General features: G+C 37.9%; 1 protein-coding gene across 8 annotated transcripts in view; it reads left to right on the top strand.

The window, feature by feature from the left end:
* ANKRD26 (ankyrin repeat domain containing 26) overlaps positions 1-23,469 on the top strand; it is a 161,797-nt gene that overhangs the window by 30,092 nt on the left and 108,236 nt on the right. For all 8 annotated transcript variants that reach the window (XM_075015007.1, XM_075014997.1, XM_075015014.1 and 5 more), the window contains 9 exons: positions 5,839-5,899; positions 6,018-6,220; positions 8,184-8,307; positions 10,659-10,726; positions 11,667-11,769; positions 13,955-13,983; positions 14,083-14,170; positions 14,265-14,309; positions 18,797-19,048. In XM_075015007.1, the coding sequence (XP_074871108.1) occupies positions 5,839-5,899; positions 6,018-6,220; positions 8,184-8,307; positions 10,659-10,726; positions 11,667-11,769; positions 13,955-13,983; positions 14,083-14,170; positions 14,265-14,309; positions 18,797-19,048 (973 nt within the window). The remainder of the gene's footprint in view (positions 1-5,838; positions 5,900-6,017; positions 6,221-8,183; positions 8,308-10,658; positions 10,727-11,666; positions 11,770-13,954; positions 13,984-14,082; positions 14,171-14,264; positions 14,310-18,796; positions 19,049-23,469) is intronic.

The following is a 23,469-nucleotide window of genomic DNA, read 5'->3' as shown; positions in this document are numbered from 1 at the left end:
GACTATGGAGGATAGTAGTCAGCTTTGTTAGTTTGTTTTTAACATACGAAATTAAAATAAAAGACGGAAGACATAGAATCATGATGCTGTGACATCAAGATGAAAACCCATAACTTTGACTAGGAATTTTTGGCTACCTTGGTGTTGCCCTAAACTTTGCCTTCCTTGCAATATTTTCCATGTGTGCCAGTGCCTCAGTTTTACCTCCTCTGGAATCTTTGTCTCTACCTTCACCTTGGTTATAACTTTTCATGTTTGTGTTTTGTCCGTCTATAACATATTTATAATCCTGCTCCCCACTACTTAGCTGTTTAGGTGATTGAAATCCAAAAAGTTTAAAGTTTATCCTCCCATAGTATCACTGAGTCGCCCTTCAGTCTCACTGCTAATGAAAACCCTCATGAATGCAATCTTAACCTCATCATCCTCCTCTTTCCTTCCTGGCATTGAACTCCTTTTATGTCTCTTCCAACATCCTTATTAATGTTTCACAGAGACAAGGGCTCTAGTACTGTCTCATTTCATGCCTGTGTATGCTATCAAAAAGCACAAATGCAGTGAAACTTTACTTAGTTAGAATTAGGGATTTTAATGTTTATGTGATTAACTGGTAGGGGCTGAAGCAGCCATCTGCCTGGCACAAAGGAACCCCAGTCCCTGGCGCACCAGGAGCAGGGGCACTTCAGCCTGGCCATAGCAGCCTTGGTCCTCATCATGCTGCAGGTGAGGTTGGAGGGTGGCTGGGCTACCCCAGCCTTCCCACACCCTTTAATTGGTTAACTGGCTAAACAGTAGGTTAGTCTACAGTTTAATCAGTTAACCAATTAAATTGTATTTTACATCCGTAGTTATAATTAAAATCTATTCTTCTGGTTTTTTTGTTTTTGTTTTTTGGGGGTTTTTTTGGTTTGTTTTGTTTTTCCCCTGAGCTCTGGGATGTTATTTTGTTCAGTCTAGGCAAAAATGCTGACTATGATAGTTCAGAAATCTTTAGCAATCTTACATGGATCATATAATCAGTTTTCATGAGGCAAGAAAGCACTTCCAGAAATATTCAAGGATTAGGAAATATTGTGGGATTTAGCAAATTTAATTTCACAGTACATGTTAAAAAGAGAAAATATTTTTAAAAAGAGAATAGTTCTTCTGTTAACCAAATCCAGTGTACACTGAGGTTGGGGTTAACTTGTCAGCAACATTCAGGAGTGTGAATGTTAGACACCTAAAGAAGCTAGGCCAATGTACATTTTTGGGGAAGATCAGACCTCGTATTCCAGTAAAGGAGGACTGGGAAAACTACACAAGGGACTTTGAAATGTATTTAATATTCATTTTTTTTATAATTCTTCCATGTTCTTGAAAATAGTTTGCATTTAAACAAATCTTGTTCTGTGTCTTCCATTCTGGGATCCTTCTGTGAAGTCAACATGCTGAATTTTTTGAGGCAGCCTTTTTTGTATACAGTATCTAAAAGGTCATGAAGTTTGACTTATGTATTCATGCATAGAGTTAGGTAGGTGGAGAAGATGGGTTATCGTTCAAGGACTGAGTCTTCAAAAAGAACAAAGGGAATATTGGAAATGATTGACTAATTTAAATACACAGATTTAAATGGTCTCACTTTAATATAAACTGCAGTACCAAAGGCCTGGATTTTTATATGGCTTGGTGCATTCAGTGCTGCATCCCTTATATCTCATTTTCAAAAGTGATTTAGATACTTGGGAGCATAAATCTTATTGACTGTAAATTGGGCGTTGGCTTTTATGCGTCTGAATCTCTTCTGAAAATGAGACTGGTGGGCTATAGAGAGCCACGGAGTCTTCACAGGAGGCAGACAATTAGAGGGGGGTCCTAGAAGTGGCCAATCAGAGCTGAGCAGACCCATATAATAGAGGGTACAAGGCAGAACAGCTTCAGTTGTGCCCCAGTGGCTCAAGGAAAGATGAGTGGTTACCTTGCAGGCTGAGGGCAGCCAGTACCTTGAACAGAGCAGTGATGCAATGAGGGACCAGGGGTACTAAAGATAGCTCCTGGTAGACGGCAGGGATTGCAGGCTGAAGTCCTGAGGCAAGGGCAGAGAGGGTGCTGGGACCACAGGGAAGTGGCCCGGGGAAAGGAACTAAGGAATCAGAGGTGAAACCTCAAGTGATGGCTCTCTACCAGGTTTGTACACCATGTCCCAGAGTAGTGGGAGGAACCAGGTTCTTCTCCATTCCCACTACAGAGAAATATCAGAGAGGTGGCCAGGTTAGTCTGTATCTTCAAAAGCAACAAGAAGTCCTGTGGCACCTTATAGACTAACAGATATGATGTCGTGGTTATTTGGTTATAGGAATAAGGGGATTTTGAAGTGTGCAGGGTCCTTTCGAAAAAGACCCCATGTAGATGAGCCGTGTGTGATCAACAGTGGAACTTTTGAAGTGCTGCGGCTGCCATTGTGCTAATGAGTCACTGCTTATTCATTTCAACACCTCATTAGCATATCCCGAAGTGTCTCATTAGCATCCCCCTTTTGAAAGGGAAAGCATGGACATAGCCTATGAAACAAACCAGCTACTTATGAAGAAGCTACATGTGTCTTCCTGAGATCCTATGTCTACTAGCAATTTCCTAAAACAAGACTTTTTTTGAGTATTTTTGTATGTGGATCCTACTCTAGATGTGTATGTGCTGGGTGTGTGGTGCTCAGATTCTTTTGGCAAGCAGTGTTCATTGGGAATGGTTCTTCACTCTCCATATACTTGCACCAATCCACATAAAGACCTAGTGGGCAAAGCAGGCCCATCCATCTCTGGTCTTTTCCTCATCCTTGGTAGCAAGATTGAATTCAGCAGTGTTGGGCTCCCACACTATAACTGCCTCAGTGTTAGGATCCGTTCAGTATTTAACATTTTAGTTATCCATTGAGATCAAAAAGAGCGAGAGAGAAAATGTAAGTATCTTTAGTTACCAACACATTAATGTCATGACCAGGGCAAAGTCTCTAGATCTCATGTCCTTCCCTTCTTGTGAGGTGACAAATCCCAGATGATGGTCATTATCAATAAGTTTTTGCTGTGGGGATGGCCACATATTTCACAAGTGCACCATCTCTAGATCTTTCTCTGAATGGACTCAGAAAGCCTGAGATGCTGCCTGAAATTGATTGTTCAAGTAGAAATAATGAGGAGCATCTCTTATTCAGATAACTGGAAGTTGAAAGGTGCTCAGCTACTTGCAAAGCATTCAGCTAGTTCTCTGGTGAATTTAAACATCATCCCTGGCAATGAGGGCACAACAGGTACAAAAATACCTCTGGCCCCATCTAGAGGTCCGGATTGATTGTATAGATTTCTGCAGATGAATCACTCCTGCTAATGAAGGCCAAAAACAAACTTGTACCTATTTCTTTGTTCAGTATAATCGAAGAGTAAGGTGAGGAGTCATTCTGTTTCTGATTTCTCCACCATTCTTCCTTCATATCTCATTGCTGATGTGCAAGTCTATGGTCTGATGCAGGCCTTTTGGCACTGGCGCAATACCAACTGATCTATAATGAGCCCATCTAATCTGTACAGATTATATTGCTGACAGAGAGGTAGCCGTATTCTGTAGCCATAGTCTATACTCCAACAAAACAGCAGAAAAGTAGCACTGAATGAATCATTCTGTTAGTCTTTAGGTTATATTGGTTTCATCCATGTTGACAATGATGGATCATAATTGAGGACATTTGAGATGAAGTTCCTGACCTCTTCATGTCATAGATAAATTCCTCTACTGATTGAAAGACTACAGCATGATACTTCATTCATCCAGAATAGGCCCAAGATTTCCAGAGCAGGAAATATTAAGCCTCAGTTTTTTTCCAGGCAGACGTCACCTTCTTATGTTACCTTCAAGAGTCCTCAGAGATTCCCAAGAAAAAACCTTAATGCCCGTGAAGTAGAAGCTCAACCTTACATTGTTAGAATTTATGCATTGTCATCCCTGAGACAAGAAGTAGATTCTGCAGTCAAAAGTTCTAGGCTGATCTAGATAGATATGTTCACCTGTTTTTTCCTCTCTTGCATGCCCACTGTCACTGCCCTCATCAACCTCCTTTATTTCTTTTTATATGCTTCTACTGCAATTAAGGACCTCAGGATCCAGGAATAGTATCTAAGGGGGTAACCGTGTTAGTCTGTAGCTTCACGAATAACAAGCAGTCCTGTGGCACCTTAGAGACTAACACATGTATTAAGTCATGAACTTCCATGGGTAAACCTACCTCCTTGGATGAAGGAATGGGGAGGAAAAACATTATCAGAGTTTATAGAGTGAGAGAGGGGGAGGAAAGGGTATTTTCAGAGTCCAGGAAATTAGCCAAAAGGGTTATTTGGTCCAGCTTCTGATCTTGCCAACTCCTTATTTTCCATCTCAGGAATTTGTCTGACAAGGTACTGCTGTAACAAGACACAGTTGTCTTCCTCCTGCTCAGTGCAGCTGTTTTATTTGCTGCCCTGAAAAGAGAGGAGCAGGAGGAGGAGGAGGAGATCTCCAACTCAACAAATTCTTCCATCACGTCTTGCTCATGGTGGTCATTCTGGCTTCAATAATTTCCTCCCTAAATCTTTAGGATTTATTTGCAATTTTTGACCAGCAAAATGTATTGTTTTTTAATGTATGCCTTCCACTCTGTTGTGGAGTTCGCTAGCATGGGCTTCTATCCTGGTAAAAGGAATGAGAACTGATTGTTTGCTCTGCTGCTTATCCTGTTGGGTGGGGGGGACATGAGGATGCGAAGGGAAAAGCATCCCAGTGGAGATTGTTGGGCAAAAGAATCTGATTATGCATGCTTATGTGGAATCATATGGACAAAATATCTCAAAGTAATAGCTACTGAAAGCTAAGTAACTGTTCTGTATCTTGATTGCTCTTTTTAAATACAAGTGTTTATAATCATTGTCAAGATATTCAGTAGGGCTGCTAAGGAGCATGGGATATCAATTTAATCATCACCACCTTCTGAATAACTTGAATGAACATGGTAGATACCAGAATTATTTACTAGGCTTTACTTAATTTCCATTCTCATTAAGCATGGAACATGAATAATGGGAGCACTAACAGTTGGAGGTTCATTCTTTCAGCTGAGGTTTTCATTTGATCTTCTGGAAAACTCCCTAAAAGTTGTACATGAAAATTTAGGAGTTAGTTTTAAAAACATTGCATAGGGAATTATGTGACACCACTAGGGAGACATGGGATTCAATCTTCATGAATTTCTTTGAAAACTTATCCGAAAATATAGTTATAAAATTATATCTGTTTGGCTCACTAATTTTTTGTTATCCAAATTGGTGGTAACTTCTGGCTAAGTGTTTTTTGTACCAGCATGATTACTGTTTCTTCTTACACTAATAGGAATTGTTGAATTTCCACTTTATTTCATGTGCATTGTGTTAAAATAAAAGTTGTGTATCTTCTTATCATGATGTAGGAATTTTGTTAAGTGACTAATCTACTGACTAATCATAGTTCTTAAAGTCCCTTAAGCATAAAATTCAAACAAAACATCCTAAATACTAGTATTGCTAATATTGACTGAATTAAATAAGATTTCATAGAATATAATACACTTATAGGTATTTTAGTTAATGATGTATAGGCTAAATCTTTTGATCAAGATTCTCATACACTGTATTAAATGAGAGTGCTAGTTGAATAAAGTCTTCAAGATGGAGACCACATCTGGCATGGTCAGTAAAAAAAATTTTGATGAATTTAATCTTCAATATTTGATTAAAAACAAAGAGGTATTCCTGTACTATTCATGTAAATACTCAATGTGCTTAAAGTTAATTTTATTTACAGAAACCACAGAAGCCAAGTCTGACTCTGCTAATGAGCTCTTCCCAGCATTTCAACAAAAACAGTAAGCAATCTGGAGAAAAGAAATTTCCTTTCCTATCCTATAGTTTGATAGGAAATCGTAGATGTATTATGTTTTTTTTAATTCCTCTTTTAAATATGTTTAATCTTTTCTATTGTAGTAGGTGAAAAAAGTAGCATTATGAGAACAGAACATATAGCCATTTCACAGCAAAATAAATCAGATTATGAAGCTGAAGATGTCATAGAATCCCCTCCTACGTCTTTTTCCCGAGTCAAGTCCCACCCTTCGCCTCTCCATCCCACACCTGGCTCCTTTTCAAAACCTTCCCAGATGACTCCTCCTCTTCAGGGGTTTAAACAGGTAAATTTTTATTTGTGCAATTAATTTGCTGGTTCCTATATTGTGTTTTTTGTTTTTCAAATTTCTCTGTGGTTTTATGAAGATGGCAAAGACCTTAGAATTGGAAGTCCTCAGTCATCAAGGCAAAACGTCAAACAATTAACCAGAAAACACACAACTTTGAATAAAAAAGAATGTAAGGAATTGACAGCTGAAAATATTTCAGAAGAAAGCAAACAGGAGGAAGTTGAATTTGAGGAAGAAGAGAATGATGACGAGGAAGAATTAAGTCAGGAAGAAAAGGAGGATGAAGATACAGAAGATGAAGGAAGTCAAGAGGATTACACAGAAGATGAAGAAGAAGATGTTGAAAAAATGGCATATAAATGTGATCAAGAGTTGGAAATCTTTAGCAATACTGTTAAATCTGAAAGGGAATTTAAATGTGAAAGCAAAAATATACAGGATGAAACATATGAAGAAAAAGATCAGGATATGCAGGAATCTGTTGATATTCCTGTGTCTTTCATAGCTGGACATTATGAAGGTGTAAAGGAAAACATAGCTTCCATATCATCTAAATACCATGAAGTACCATGTAATTCATCAGAAAAAGGACCTGGTAGTGAAAATGAAGAAATTAATGAATTTCAGAATGCAAATGCATTGTTACATACAGATGGAAATGAGAAAATCAGATGTAGGACCCACTGTGCTTTTGAAGATACTCAAATGACAACAGGGGAAAAAGATGCAACTCCATCTGTATTAAATAGTTGTCATATTAAAGAGGAAAACCCAGACCTATTAGATGATACCTTTGAAAGTAGTGGTGATCCTTGGCCAGAGGCAGAAGATAAAAGGCATATGAACAGAAGACAGGACTCAGGGAATCTCATATCTCCGGGTGATCAGAAAGCTGGACAGGAACAATGCAGGAATTGCAGCGTATTGGGTAGTAACGTTTGTGACACTCTAGAACCAGAAAGAGAGAATTTGCCTTTAAAGAGTGGTGAAGAAAATCTGAAAGAACAGTTTCAACCAAGCATCAAAGTAAGTAAAAGGAGCAAACTTTAGTAGGAAGGGTTTATGTACAGGAAAGGTAAAATATATGACATAAGGTAGTTGTATTGTAACTGAATGGTTTAAATATAATTAAATAAATGAAAAATCTTAATAGGGAATTGATAACAGGAATCATGCAGTTCAAATTTAATCTGATCTTCAGCATTGAATAAAGAAATTACTATAAATGTGTTGCTAATAAAGTAAAGTTTTACACATTAGCTGTATAGTAGTGAGGAGCATTTTGTAAATATTTAGTATTATTATGCTATAGAAGGATGATTTTAGACTCTTTGTTCTGAAGTCAGTATAATTTATGGCCTGAATAATTATGGTTAAAATAAATTAGGTATTGTTTGAAACAGTAACTGGGTGCTGACAAAATTCAAATGGGTTATGAAAATTAAGTTGAATTAACGACAAACAGTTTTTGTTTTGTTTTGTTTTACAAAATGAAAAAAAGAAGGTGGTTGAATTATAAAAACTGGTTTTAGAATCAGTCAGTTATGCTACTCTGGGACAGTACAGACAAAGCCCAGGGTAAATGTGTGAGATCTGTGAATGAAAGCACTTGAGGTGATCAACTAAGGAATGAAATTCCAGAGGAAATTAGATGAATCTGACCATCTTTAGAAAATGTGGCAAAATTTTTTCACCACAGGAAAAATGGCACTCTCCATATAGATATCTTCATCCAAATGTGCCCCCACAAAAAGCCACTTAAAACAAATAAATCATCTGCACAACTAAACAAACCCTATACACAAGCACATATTTTGCCTCAAAAAGTGACTTGGCTATTTCTGTTGATTTGATAATGAGTGGGAGTGTAGCATCTTAAAATGAATGGAAAGTAATCTGTTTTTGTTTAGTATTTTTCTTTAGGAAGATATTTTTTCATTCAATCTTTTTCTACCAGGAAGAATCATCAGAGGAGGAAGATGATACAAAACAACCACAAATTACAAATGTAGATAAAGGTTTCATTTGTGATGGGAACGATGAAGCACAGAATGCCACAGAAGGTCCTGCTATTAGGAAAGGTAAATTAGTAAATCATAATCCAAAAAATATTTTTCGCTAGTTCAGGGAAGTGCAAAGTAGCAGGGGTGAACCTGCTTGGGGAGGTGGGGCATGACATTTTCTTTGTGCAGCGCAGCAGGATCAGGTCTCAGGCACTTCCATTTTATTAAAAATGTTGAAATATGTTACTGCTTTTATGTATGTATATTCACATTTATATACCAATGAATAAAGGTTTTACATTCCACATACTTATTTCTTACACATGCCAAAAGAGGGTTTTTTCATATGAACATAACTGATAGTATCTGTCGGTTTGGAGTACATTAGAGAGCTGGAGGGGGGTGGGTGCTCTTAATTGCAAGGCTGAAAAGTGGGGCTTGATGTAAAGTTTGCTCACCCATGCACTAGTTTACTGTGTGAGTGTACTAAGGAAAGATCGTAGTCTTTGTTTTTGTGAGCTAATAAGATGCTCTTCACGTGTACATTTTCAGGGAATGGTTCAGCTGACAAATCATTTTGTTCCTTTGTTTGAGGGACTCTGATTGATAATATTGGATAATTGCTCTTCTGTCCAAAGGTCAATCTTCCTGAGTTTTCATCATCCCATCTGGTTTAAAATGGAGATATGGGCGAAAATTACTGAAGCTGAATCTGTTTTCAAGTTTTTTTTTTAAATGCCAACAATACTATGCTTATTGTTGTGCAAGGCACACATCTAAGACCATCTCTGACTTGCAGCTCTTACAAGCAAAAAAGGCATAAAGTAAATAGGGCATATTTTAGAGCTCAGAAATAGGAATAATTAGGATTTTTTTTATAGTCTGTATTTTTAATTGTCAGTCATCACCTCAGGGACATATCTAAAATGGTGCTGGTGAGTTGAGGGCAACAATTGGAATAGAGGGTAAATGTTACATCCAACCCTTTAGTTGAGGTTTTATTTCCACAAATTATCTAATTTCACAACCTTCAGTTGCTTTCTGATGGTGGGAAGGACCTGGAAGGGGGATGCAGGAGTAGGTGGGAGTCGGTGGAGTCAGTAGTGTTGGTGCTGGAGCAAGGTGGGGTTGAGGGGTCTTGCAGGAGATTGCTGGGGATAGACTGCAGGGTCTGGAACGGGAGTGGAGTGGGGGGGTTTAGCCCCAAGGGAGGGTGAGGTATGGGGCCCCTTCCTGGTGCAGCTCAGTATGTCTGTTTTGTATGTGATTTGGTGCCTCTCCCTGCACTGCAGGGAACTGCTCCCCTTTTGGCATCACTCCCATTGGCTGCAGTTCAGCCATTGGAAGAGATGGTGCAGTTCTCTGAAGTGCACAGAAGTTGCTTCCTCCTGCTGCCAGATAGAACCCGTAGCCCGCACCTGGCCCTTGCGTACCTGGATAGGAACTGTGTGGCCTGGAGCTTCCCAAGCCCCACATTGTAGCTGGTGGTCTAGTGACATGGGAGGACCATGGGGCTGAAGTACTAGCATGGGCTCCCCACTGTGTGGTGGGAGCCAAGCCCCAACCATCACAGGCTGGACTGTAGCAACCTGCAGGCTGAATTCAGCCCGCGGATCGTAGTTTCCCCGCACCTTGGTGTACACCTTAAAACTAGTTGAAAACTGTGACTAATACAGAATGCTTGTTAGATGGAGCACCTGAATGGCTGCATACAACAACAGTGCTCTACAAAAATCCTTATTCTATAGGCTCTTAGATACCAGTCCAGATATTTGTTAGAGTTCTTCCCCCATTGTTCAAACAGCACGTAGAGTCAGGACACTGAATTTTGAGGCTGTCATTTTGTTGTCGCGTACAAGAATTTAGGTATTTCTCAGTGTATGTCAACACTACAGGCTGTCAGCTGCAGCACTGCATGTGTGCCACTGTAGCACGTTAATAGAGATTCCTTCTGTATCAGTGTGGGTAACCAATCATCATGCAAGGCAGTAGCTAGATTGATGGAAGAATTCTTCTATTGCCCCAGCTGCGTTTGCATGTAGGGTTAGGTCATCTTATGTGTTGTTGTTAAGATGCAAAATACTTTAGAGCCAAAATGACATAGCTAGGTCAATGTAATTTTGAAGTGTATGTTAGACCTGAGCCTTCAGCTTCTTTCTTCAGCAGTATAACAGATGTTAAGCGGACTTCCATTGAAGAGGAAGGGTGAAGATGATTAAAGATGGAGGCCCAAACAAAACAAAGTAACACACTGGTGTGTGCGGCTACTTGAGCAGCACATGAGAATTATTTGTATACAGATTGAAATAAATTATGTATGCCTATTTGGCTATTTATGAATACAGGTCTTACAAAATTGAGTACAAACTAATGTGAAATGTTTGAGAGAAAATAAAATTTCTTATTTCTTTCTTTATTTTATTGTATAGATATGTTGTCAGCATTAGGGTTAGAAGAGGAGGAGGAGGAGGATACCGACTCACCGTGGGATTCAGAGGTAATTTCCATTAATATGGCTATTATGAGGCTTTGCTTTGTTGCATTGCTGACTTCTTTGCTGCTTAATGGATCTCAGGGCTCGATGCTCGGGTTTGAAGTACTTCTGCTATATTAGGGGCTAATTAGTTGAGACAGATAATAATGTAGGTGTCTTGTCAGTGATGCAAAGAGCTATAACCACTGGAGCTGTACCTACACGCTAGCTATGGCCTTTTGCCTCTGCCATATCCAGAGAATGCCCCAGTTGTTCTGTTCTTGCAGACTCTTCTGGGCAGCAAGAAAAATGTAATGGCGGGTCATCCCATTAGTCTCTTTTTCAAAGAGTTTTTATAACTTCTTTTTCATTTTAAAATTTTAATCTTAAAGTTTTAGGATAGTTAATGTTACTTGTTAGCAACTTCTTAGCCTTGTTGGACTTTGTTTCTTTAGTTCTCTTCATAGCATTCCCTGTCCAGTTGTGGGCCTACTTATTATCATAGGGTGCATGGATAGGCTTCATAGACTTGTGTGCTGATGACGTGAACATCACCTCTACCTATTCTATACAGATACAAACAATTATTATAAAGAACTTCAATTATTATTGTCTTTTTTTTCATGATTTTTTTTTATCCTGATTGAATAATTTTCCTATTCCGTTTACCACTTCTTCTGTGTTTTTAATAAGGGTAGTTTATCCCGATGTCTTAGTTGACATAAATTTTAATTAGCATTTTATTAATAATTTACTACAAATCCTAAGTATTATGATTTTAAAATAGTTTATATTATGACATTCCTTGTCCAAAGCTTTTTCAGAGGTATATGAGTACTATGTATACTGAGTAGCACACAAAAATGTTTGGTTGTAAATCACAGCTGATAACCATTATTTTTCTATGGAAAGTAATTAAAATGATTTGTATCCCAAGTTGCTATGTGTATTTTTAATTTACCAGTATGCTTCTGAAAGTCCAAGAAAACTGCCAGCCAACCAGTTAATTTCATGTGCTGAAAGACCTGAAATACATAAAAACACTCTGCATGAGGAACCAAATGCAGGTATTTTTATTATTTCATTTTGCTCCATACTTCATGAGCTTTTATACAAGATGTTCAATTTTATATGTATTCCTTAAGAATTCTTCAAAAAAAGGAGTGGGTGATATTCTCAGTGGCAATAGAAAACTGCTAATTAATTGTCGTTGTTGATAGATTTTTTTTTTATTGTTAATAAGAGCAGTAAATGCTTTGACATAAATTCGGGAGATGGTTCACATCAGAGGAGCTGGGGTAATTCATATCCCTTGACCGTTAACTAGCAGCTAAAATGGGTAATAAGTGAAATAATGCTGTCCATAGTAGTTCAGACCTGTATTTTCAGTAGACTTGTGTAAATGTTCTTCAAAATCTTGACAAAGTTCAGATTTTTTATGTTTAAAAAGTGTTTTGATATACATCTATTGTATTTCGTTCCTCTTTAGAGTTTATTAGCTCAGAAGGCTTAGCCTATGAAAGCTCTGGGGAGTTGGGGAGATTTTGGCTTGATAAACGTTATATATTATATGTTACTTGAAGATCTCATAGTCTCCATGCTGTGAGTGAGAAAGTTAAGGTGGAAGGAAAATTTGGGTGAACTTCAAGAGCAAAGACAGGTGTTAAATATTATGTTTGCGTAGCATCTGTGTTTTTCAAGATTGGTACTCTCACTGTCCAGATACTCTGAATCCATTGCATTTATGTTTTCAAGTATTCCACTTTCCAGGGCTTCACAGATGGATCTAAATACAAAGGAGTGAATGAAGTACATAATTTTCTTGGAAATATTTTTAGTTTCTGAATTCAGATTTTATCTATTAATACTGATTTATTTTTGAGTTCAGAAACAGTAGTACTTAGCATCCCAGAAGTCTAATTTTCTTAACTGTTCCACTAGCAAATGAGAAGTCTATAGTTGTATCCCTTTTTGTGTGCCAAATAATTACTGTAAAGCACTGTAAAAGATGATTGCTTCATTCACTATTTTAAAAATAACAATATGTTCCTTGCATAAATAATGGTTAATACTGATATCTTTCAGTTGTTCAAGAGATTTGAACATGCCTTTGACATCTCACATCTTGATTGGCAAAACTGGGCTAGACTTAAATAATTTCCAAATACAGGTTGAACTTCTGTAATCCAGAATTCTCTGGTTTAGCAGACTCCATAATCTACACATCTGCCTGATTCTCTAAACTTTGTTGACAATTCATTTCCTCCTCCTAAGTTTCTTGGCTTTTCCTGGAGGGTGAATAATGAACATAAAAGGGTACTAACTTTCTCCTTTTCTAGTTACTCGTATATTGATCTCACTCTTCGTTTTGACTGGAAGCTAAAATAATGGAGGGAATATTGTTTGATATAATAATACATAAACCTTAATACTTGAATATTAACTTTCCTCATGCTCAGCAACTACTTGCTTATGAATAGGACAAGAGAGTTTTGCTATTAAGACAGCAAGTTTCCTCTTATGTTTGTCCTTGAAGAATTATGATTTTTGTCACTCTCCTTGGAATATATTGAGCAATGATAAAATTAAACAAAAATTTGATATCATGTATCGTTAAATTGAAGCCAAAACTCTATCTTTTTTAAAGACTGGAAATCCTGTTTGGCAGGGTTGCCTTGGGGAAGTCTGCTGCTTTGCATTCCTTTTATTTTGATATGATTCTGATAAAATAATAAAATGTTTAAGTCAAGAATGTTCTGGAAAATACATTAGAAAGATTATCATATCACTGGACAGTGGTTTTAATGAAATCAAGTAATAGTTGTTTATAAGAACACTTGAATATTAGCAGTATTAACATTATCCTGTATGTCCTGTATGACACACTTGATTTCCCTCCTTGGAAAAGAGGTTATTGAAAATGGTTTTAGACTAGCCAAAGATAAAAATGTTACTGAGAATTGTGTAGAAAACCGATTCTTTAACATAAAAAATTTGTGCAACCATCATAATAATAGTACAGGTACACTGCTTTAAGACACATTAAAATACTTCACCCCACTTTGACTTTTGTATCTTTCCTCTCAGGGAATAGATTATTGCCTTTTAAGAAGGAAAAAAGATTTATATATTTGATCTGTTAATCGGCATTAATCAGTTATCAATGCAAGGTAATACTTTTGTATGAAATTGGCAAGTAGTATACTTCAGGATTTTTAAATGACACTAGGAAATATTTCTCACCCCCTCTAGGTTTTTCTGAAAAAAAACTTGATTTACAGGTAAGTATCATTCATGCTAACCATTTCTTACTATTTAAAGAATATGTCATTATTTTGAATTTTATTTCATGTTTGTGTGTTGGATTGTGTCTGTAATAGCCAAAGAACACTCAAGCAGTTTTAGAAACAAATGGCACCTCTTCTTGTCCTGAAAAGGAAAGGGAGATTGGCAAAAGGGAAAAATCAGGTAATATTCACTATGTTAAATTGGGGAGGAGTGAAAGGGGCATCTTCATTAACAAAATATTTGGACTGAGCTTTGCTTTTTTTTTCCTTTGAAGATTTAATGGAAGAACTTGGTTTAGATGATGCAGATGATATTGAAGGTATTTAATAAGCTTTTTGTCATTTTTGTGACTAATATATACATTTTAATTGCAATTTATACAAATATGATTCTACAATGTATAGATTCCATATCTAATTTTAGTATTTTGTGCTTTTAACAACATACCTCATAACATGGCGCTAATTCTTCCTTGAACCCACAATAACCAGTCAAAAGTACAGCCACAGTGTGAGATCCTAAATATTTTATAGCAAAAAAGTGGATCTTAACTCTGTTTAATTTACATTCATTTGTAACGTTTTTCTCTGTTGTTTACCACCCAAGAGCTGAATTCAGGATTCTGTGTTCCCACTGCAAAAATTTCTCATTAAATATATCAACTGAAATGGGAAATACAAAACCGTGGAGTCAGTTCTGGGTAGGTAAATAAAAGAAAGATCTTCCATGTATTTTGAAATATATTGTAATTCAAGTTTATGACATATGTAGTCTGTTTGGCTGCATGTACACTACAGTTCAATTTTGAAAGATGAACTTTCGAAAGCGTGCATCCACACACCAAAAGTGGATCGAGATTGCCATCTGCCCTTTTGAAAGACGAGTCCCTACTTTCAAAAGGGGGCATCCACATGTTCCCATGTGCCCTTTTGCAAGAAAGGTCCAGGAAGTGCCACAGGCAGGGCATGAATGCTCTGCAGGGCTCAGGGACCCATCAGCAGGCATGGCGCGCATGCTGGTGGAAGCTCATGCTATGCCTGATGCCAGCACACTCTCAGCTTCCTGTCTATGGGTTGCTGGGTCCCTACATTTTTAAACGCAGACAGACATGCAGCACATAGTCTCACTTGTGCTGGCAGGGCGTTTCCATGTGCCAGATGGCTAGCGCCATGGTGACCCCCTGTTTCGAAAGAGCAACCCGCGGCATGTCTATACACATTCTCTTTTGAAATAGCCTTTTGAAATGAGGCGCTCTTTCTAAAATGGGAAGTGGGTAGGGATGTTGAAATGAGCAGCACATTAGTTCAAAATTATGTGTTTTTTGTGTAGGCGCTCTGCAGAATCTCTTGAAATAGCTCCTCCTTTTGAAATGTATTTTGAAAGTAAGTGCTAGTATAGACTCAGCCTTTATGACGTAGGATCTTAGATTGTTTTTGTTTTTTAAAAGTTACTTCAGTTTGTCCTGCCTTGAACTCAGTGGACGCGAAGCTGGTTTTTTTTTGTTTTTTTTTTTTTGTGAAATTTGTGAATAGGTGATTGTAGTTGAGAGCACAAAATGTGTTAAAAGCACAAGCTTCTGTTTTTCTCTGCTTTTTACAGCATCTGCTTCTTTGGAAGAAGCTGAAAAAGTAGAATAAGTCTTTGTATCACAGTAGTAGTACAGATCCTACTAATAGATTAGGATCCCATTGTGTTACAAATACAGAAAAAAACAGGTGCACATTTAATAACATTTTTTTTGTTGGCTCTCCCTGGAATATATTGAGCAGATGAACAGCAAGTTCCATGGCACCTTATCCCCTCTAACTTCACATTATCTCAAGAGTCAGCCTTGACAGAAACATTCACTAGTATTTCTTTGTTTCAAAGCGGCTTTTAGCAGAGTTCATGTGCCTGGAAATTTTCATGTCACTAGTGGCTGGGGGTTTCCTTTGGTCAAGAGGCTTAGAAGCTGCAATTTACTTACATGGCAAATCCAAAGGTGAAAGGGAAATGTACTGCATTTGCCAGACCTGAAAAAGACAGTGAAGAAGATACTGTGATGTATAAGAGTTCGTGCAGCCCAGTTAGGATGTCATTCAAAAACCTCTCAAGGTGCTCTGGATACCTTAAGTGCTATTCTGTTGTGGCTCACAACCCGAACTCCAGTAGTCAGTATATGAACATGCAAGCCCTGCTCTGGCTTCCACTGCGCGGTTACGTTTTTCCAGGGAACCTCAACAACCCTTCAAGCCCTGATTTATTCCTCAAAAGTCTCTCTCTTGTTTGGCTTTTCATTTCTTGCACAGTTTCCACAGTCTCTCTCTTTAAGACTTTTCACTTCTTTTCTCATATGCCAAGCTCTGCATTTGAACTTTTTCACTGTTGCTAATGTAAACTTCCTTTATTCTGTTTCCACACTGAAGATAAACATAAAATAAAGCTGTAATCTTTCTTTGAATGTTCCCAACATTTTCACTTGGGACTCAATAAAAGCTATTTTACCATTGCTCGAAGTATAATTCTCAAACAGTAAACTGTGTGTGAAACCTGCTGATTATGCCAGTTGGACCCCTTAGGGTGCACCTAAGCCACATATGGTATTCAGTCAACATCTGCCTTTGAACTCTAGGTGCGTTAAATCCTGTCATGCCAATGCTCACAACTGTGACACCAAAAGCTAGCATGCAAGTCGTAGCCTGGATTATACTACCCCATTACTCTTTGCAACAAGCCTTCCATACCTGAGTTCTGCCAGGAAACCATCTTTCTGTACAGTGCTTAGCTATTCATAGTGTAGCATCTGCAAAATCTTACCAAGTTTGCTGCTTCCCTAATGATACAGTTCAAAACAGTTTATTAACTAGGATTGACAAACCTTCCACTTAAAGCACAAAGTTAGTTTATGGTAAAAAATAAAACAAAGTTATTAATAAAAAAACTGTTCATTTAAGTGATAACAAATATAATGAATAAGGTAGAAATGGTTATAAACAAAAGTAAAAAAATATATACTCTAAAATAAAAAATAAGTTTAAGGAACTCAAATAGTTTGTTCAAAGGACTTTGACTTATTGCCGGCATTTTTCCATCCTGACCAACCCATTCCTTACCAGGACCCAACACACAAGGATCCAAGTGTTTTTTGTTTTGTTTTTTGTTTTCTTCAACTAGGTTTTTTTTTTACTATACGTGAGGATTAACTATGGAATTCTCTCCTTTTCTTTTTATGTACGAGTAAACTTTTAAATGTATTCTTTGAAAAAGGAGCCAAGACAAAGTTTTCTTGATAATTTTGTTTACCTTATATGTGACTGGGCCTTCATTATCTGCCTGGTGATCAGGCTGGTCAGACACGCAAACACACATTCCTTTGCCTACCAAAACAAAAAGCAGTCAAGTAGCAATTTAAAGTCTAGCAAAATAATTTTAGGTGAGCTTTCATGGGACAGACCCACTTCTTCAGACCATAGCCATACATGGTCTGAAGAAGCAGGTCTGTCACATGAAAGCTCACCTAATAAACTATTTTGCTAGTCTTTAAAGTGCTACTTGACTGCTTTTTGTTTTGATAGTGTATAGACTAGCACAGCTCTCTCTCTGTTACTATTCCTTTGCCTACGTTACACTGGTCTTATGCATCATGTGTTTGACCAGCACAGTTTTGGAACGTAATTCTAGTATGTATTTGTAATTTGTCCTATATATCCGATACATGTACCACGCAATGATTTTTGGGTCCAGGTGTTATCAGTTTTTATATGATCCTTAACTGTGATTTCTTTTAGAGACTAGTTGTGAGAACTGTGTGTGTAGTGTAGTGAGAGTGTCAGGCCTGACAAAAATTGGTGACAGAGTAATGAACCATTGATGGGTATTGGTGTCAATCCTCTGCCCTGACATTAATTCAGTAAAATTAGCCACTCCTTGGGCATCAGTTTTAAATCCTTCTGAGCCATTTACATCTATGTCTCTTCGTTATTATACATTTGATTTACTTTTGCCATAAGCAAACTCAGTACTTAGCTTAAAGTGAAAGGTGTGTCAACCCCAGTTAAGTTAATAAGCTGCTGTGCACTGTATCTTTAAAGAAGCAGCAAACTTACAAAGGTTTTGTGGATGCCAAAGTAAGAGGGGAACTGCAGGGATAGATGTTTAGGGAGCAAAGTTTGGGGCTGAAAGAGCAACTGAGCAGCAGAATCTAGTGTCTTACCTGCACACTTTTATGCTGAGTGTTTGGTGTCAGGGCTGTGAGCCACAATAACATTTAAAGTAACGAGAGTTCCAAGGCAGGTTTTGACTGAATCCCTATTGGCTTGGATGAACCCCAAGACGTCACTGCATTTCTATATGACTTTTCTAGACACTGCCTCTGTAATCATTTGTTTTTAGAATGAGTCTTTTCAATCGTGACTAAATATACCACTCCCACAGCATTTTTATGCAAATAAAATACTCAGTTCATCCTTCACTCTGATTGCTTCAAGAATCCCTTAGGATATAAGGTACCCTAATTTGTTAGGAAGGAAATTTCAAGATAGAAAGGAAAAAAATCAATGCCCTTAATCATAAGCATCAAAAATGAATGGTTGTGCCTTTCTAAGTCCAATGCAAATTATATTTTGTTAGAGCAGAAGTTTATGGAAGTGCACAGACTGCCTCAGTGTCTCTAAGTAGTTTTGACACTGGTAACCCTGACCACTGCATGTTCATCTGAGGGTAGAAGGATTCAGTTTACAATGTGGTGTTTATGAATGACTGAGTATGGGACTACAACTTAGCATTAATGTCTGCATTTTATTGTTTTAAATCTGATATTCTTTTCAGATACATCCGACTGGGATTCTACCAGCATTTCACTTAAAAATTTATCAGGTACTAAAAAACCCAGGGACTTAACATTTGAGAACCCCTCATCTTCAGTACCAATAGCAAAGAATGATGCAGCTGCCAAGGTTTCTGGAGTTATTCCTCCAAGATTAGAAGAAAAGTCACAAGCCCAACCTGTGACTGTACCAGAAAATACTCATTTACCCTCTCTTCAGAAACACCATCTGCCAGTAACACTACAAAACAGAGGTATGTGTTGACTATAATCTGTTGCAATTTTTCCCAGTTGTGCTTAGTTAGAATTACTTATTTGAAAACTGGAATTGGGCGGGCAGAAAACCTTTCTCCTCAGAATACCCTGTAAGCTGAGCACTTAGGCATCCACCGAAGGATGATTCAGGTGCTGCCTAGTTGATTAACAGAGCACCTGGGGTGCCAGCATGTGTTTCTAGTGGTGATGCACAAGCTTCAGTGCACATTAATTTTTTCTATCCATGTGCAGAATAAATTGGAGGGAACATTGTTCATGATCTTTCTGTTTTGTACTTCTCTGCTCTTTCTACACTTTAATTTGGGAGTAGAGAGGAGAAGTGCCTGCATGTCATTTTCAGACATCACACAAGCACAAAATCCCATTTAAAGTCAGTGGATCTTAGATTTTAGTTGCTTTTGAAAATGTTCCCACAGACCGTTTCTACACAGGCCACTTCCTTTGGAAGTGGCATGCTAATACAGGGAGTGAAAGATGTTAATGAGGGGTGGATGCAAATTCCCCACACCTCATTAGCATAATGTCACGTGATTTGGAGTCTGGAAGACCGTTCTTCCAGACTCCAAAGTGCCATGTACAAGTGCGGCCCCAGATGGGGAGGGGCTTCTGGAAGGAAGTCTTCCTTCCAGAGGCCTTTTCTTCCCAAAAATTTTCAGGAAGATGGGGCCTCCGGAAGAAGGACTTCCTTCTGGAAGCCCCCCCAGCAGCTGTGCTTCTACATGGTGTTTTGGAGTCCGGAAGAATGGTCTTCTGGACTCCAAATCACGTGACGTTATGCTAATGAGGCGTGGGGAATTTGCATCTACCCCTCATTAGCATCTTTCTCTCCCTGCATTAGCATGCGGCCTGTGTAGAAACGGCCTATGGGAACATTTTCAAAAGCACCTAAAATCTAAGATCCATTGACTTTAAATGTGATTTTGTGTTTGTGTGATGTCTGAAAATGACATTCAGGCACTTCCCCTCTCCACTCCCAAATTAAAGTATAGAAAGAGTGGAGAAGTACAAAACAGAAAGATCATGAACAATGTTCCCTCTAATTTATTCTGCACATGGATAGAAAAAAATTAATGTGCACTGAAGCTTGTGCATCACCTGTGTAGAAACGGCCATAGTGTTTTTATATTATTATCATTGTGTCTTATATTTTTGCGTCGTTGTTCCTGCAACTATTTCAGTAACTTGTTTCACGAATTGAGTTCCTTTGCATTATTGATGTTTTTAAAATTTATTTTTGATGTGAGTCTTTCTCAGTTTATATTTGGGCATATCTATACAGCAGCCTTATTTCAAAATAAGTTATTCCAGAAGATTTTAATACATTTGATTTTTTTTAGCCTCGTTCTTATAAATACGAATTTAAGAGTCCACAGACCTTCTTGAAATTCAACCCATCATTTTTTCCATGCTGTTTCTGCATCCCCATTGCCCTATGCAACTTTGACAGCAGTGCATTGTGGATACCTATCCCACAGTGCCTTAGCCCTGGTTGCTTGTGGTTGTTTCATGTTAGAATCCCAGAATGCAAAGCACTGTCCAAAAATGCAGAGAACCCAGTAACAGAATTCAGACCTCTCCCAAACCCACTTGGGTTCCCTGTGCCACATGTCCTCTGCGGACTTTGGTGTAGCAGCGGGCAGCTGTGCTATCAGCCCTGTCCATCCCGTCTGGTCCTGTCAGCTGCACATCTGGACCTCTGTATTTGCAGGCCTGGGTGCTGCAGAATTGTAATTAAAATTCTAATTCAATCACAAGTTCACAGGCTTCATGTGGCCTTCTTCATGCATACCTGCATGGAGAGCAGCAAAGAAGGAAGCGGCCATGCGTGGAGCGTCACCACATAGCTTTATGGGATACATCCAAGGCACTTCTGGAGGCTAATAAATTTGAATTAAAGACACAGCACTTCTGCACTAGCCTTTGTTCGAAATTTTAAAGTTGAAATTGACGCTATATCCACCCCATAATATCGACATTGTTATCAATGTTAGGGCTTACTAGTTCGAGCTAATTGGATTTACAGTGAAGACAGTGATATTTTAATAGCGAGTTAACCCCTTTAAATACGATTTTATCTCGTCGTGTAGACACAGACTTTGAAAAGGCACTTAGCTATTTCGAAATACAACATCTACACACACAGAGCCTATTTTGAAATAGAGGCATTGGATTCACTATGGCTTATTTTGAAACAGGCTCTCATTCCTGTTTTAATTGTACTTATTTTGAAAAAGCTATTTTGCAGTAGGCACTATTCCTTGTAGAATGAGGTTTACCTATTTTGAAATAAGCCAACTGCTATTTTGAAATTATTTCAAAATAGCAGTTGCATTGTGTAGACTCTAGGGTTTGCTGTGTAGACCTACTCGTTGAGTCACATTATTCTAAAATTTAACATCAACTCAAATACTGCTGAAGAAAAGATGAATCATGGCACAAATCGTTCATAAATAAGAGGCTTTTGACATGAGCCTTTCTTCTGGGATGCTGATAAGATTGGGTTGGGAGGTTCAGTGGAGCTAACTGTGACACAGAGATATATCAGCTCCAGATTCAGCTCAGGAAGGAAGCCCAGCTGCTTGAAGAGAGAGTGCCTGGGAGGTGTGTATGATGTAGTTCCTTTAGATTTCCTTGAAGATGTACTTCAGAATTGTCAAGCTTCATGGGAAATGCTAATGACCCCCCTGCTTTGGAATTGCTGTTATTAAGCTATAAATGATTAATGCGTCAAAGAACATGGAAAAATTAAGGCCTTCAAAGTCAGAATAATGTAATAAAAATAACTTTACTATTTCAACAACAGGGTCTCATTTCTCACTGGTAAGGAGTTGGTTTCCCAGTAATTTCATTACACAAACATTAGAAAGAGAAAAATATTGAAAAGCAACATTCAATACAATGACCATTTAAAGATGGTACTAGCATTCCTAGCTGTTCTCTTACTGAATGTACCAGCATCAAACCTGTTTTTTTTTTCTATTTTAGGACTGTACACTGTCACATTTCCACTTAAAATAGATAATAGCAAAATTATCACTAGACTTTGCAGTATGCCTGGGTAGAACCTCTGCCTCTGGTAAAGTTTTTAAAAGATAAAATAACATTGGTTGGTTTGTTTTTGTTGGGTTCTTTTTACAAAGAAGTCTGGGGAGTCAGAGTTGAGGGTGCCATTATAATGGAAACAACAAGAAGTCCTGTGGCACCTTATAGACTAACAGATATTTTGGAGCATAAGCTTTCGTGGGCAAAGACCCCGCTTCATAAGCTTATGCTTTAAAATATCCATTAATCTATAAGGTGCCACAGGACTTCTTGTTGTTTTCAAAGATACAGATTAACACGGCTACCTCTGATGATTAAAATGGAAAAGTATTTTTGAAAAGTACAATTTGCAGTGTTTCCTAAAATCGGCAAGGTATTGCATTTGCCAAGAGTTTGTCTACATACAAAGTTAGCAGATAGCAAGGTTAGGGTATGGATTTACAACACACTAGCTGCTCTGTGCGAACTCTCCTGTATGGCATTTTACAGTGAACTGAAAATACCTTGGTGCATTTAAGCTTAATCCAGTTTAAAGTGTTCTAAAATAAACTGCTTGAGGGCACTGTTAGACCTCATCTTCATTATGAGTTAGGGCTGTGGTTTTCAGCTCATGCACACATACCTGCAGTAGCCCATTGAGCTAGAAAAAGTATAAATAGTAGTGTAGCTACAGTTGCACAGGCAGTAGCAGCACATCTTAGGGTATGTCTACACAGCAGCATTATTTCAAAATAAGCTGTTACAGAAGAGCTATTCTGAAATAGCTCAGTTTGAAATAACACAGCTACATACAAAATGCATTTAGAAACAGCACTTAGCTGTTTTGAAATACAGCATCTATACATATAGATCCTATTTTGAAATAGAGTCATTGGACGCACTATGGCCTATTTCAAAATAGGCTCTATTCCCTGTCTTAACAGCACCTGTTTCAAAATAGCCCCACCAAAGCACTAATGGCACAAAGGATCTTTAAATATAGGCAACTGTGAATTCAAGTTTCTAGTTGTAACTCTAGTCATTTACAAGGTTTGATGGTGAATTTCAAATTAGTTTGTCTTGTCAGGCTTTAGTAATAAATTCTCCTTGTGTTTTCAGCGCAAATTGTCTGAATGATTTCTGTTTAAAGGGGAGCTCCATCACTACGTATGGAAAGAATTGACCCAGTCTGGATTATTTCCATAGAGGGTGGGATTCTGTTTTATTGAGAAATTATCCTGGCACATTTGCTTTTCATTCCCTAATCTCTATTCCCAGATTAGTCATTCTCCACAATATCATATATATTTTTTTTAATCTGGAGCAAACTAAAACATTTAAACTAACCCAACTCTTTTATATTGTATCTGTAGATACT

This window comes from Carettochelys insculpta, chromosome 1, assembly GCF_033958435.1.
Source record: "Carettochelys insculpta isolate YL-2023 chromosome 1, ASM3395843v1, whole genome shotgun sequence".
NCBI classification, from domain to species: Eukaryota; Metazoa; Chordata; order Testudines; family Carettochelyidae; genus Carettochelys; species Carettochelys insculpta.
Note: the sequence above shows the minus strand (reverse complement) of the source record. Positions and strands in the feature narration are given on the sequence as shown.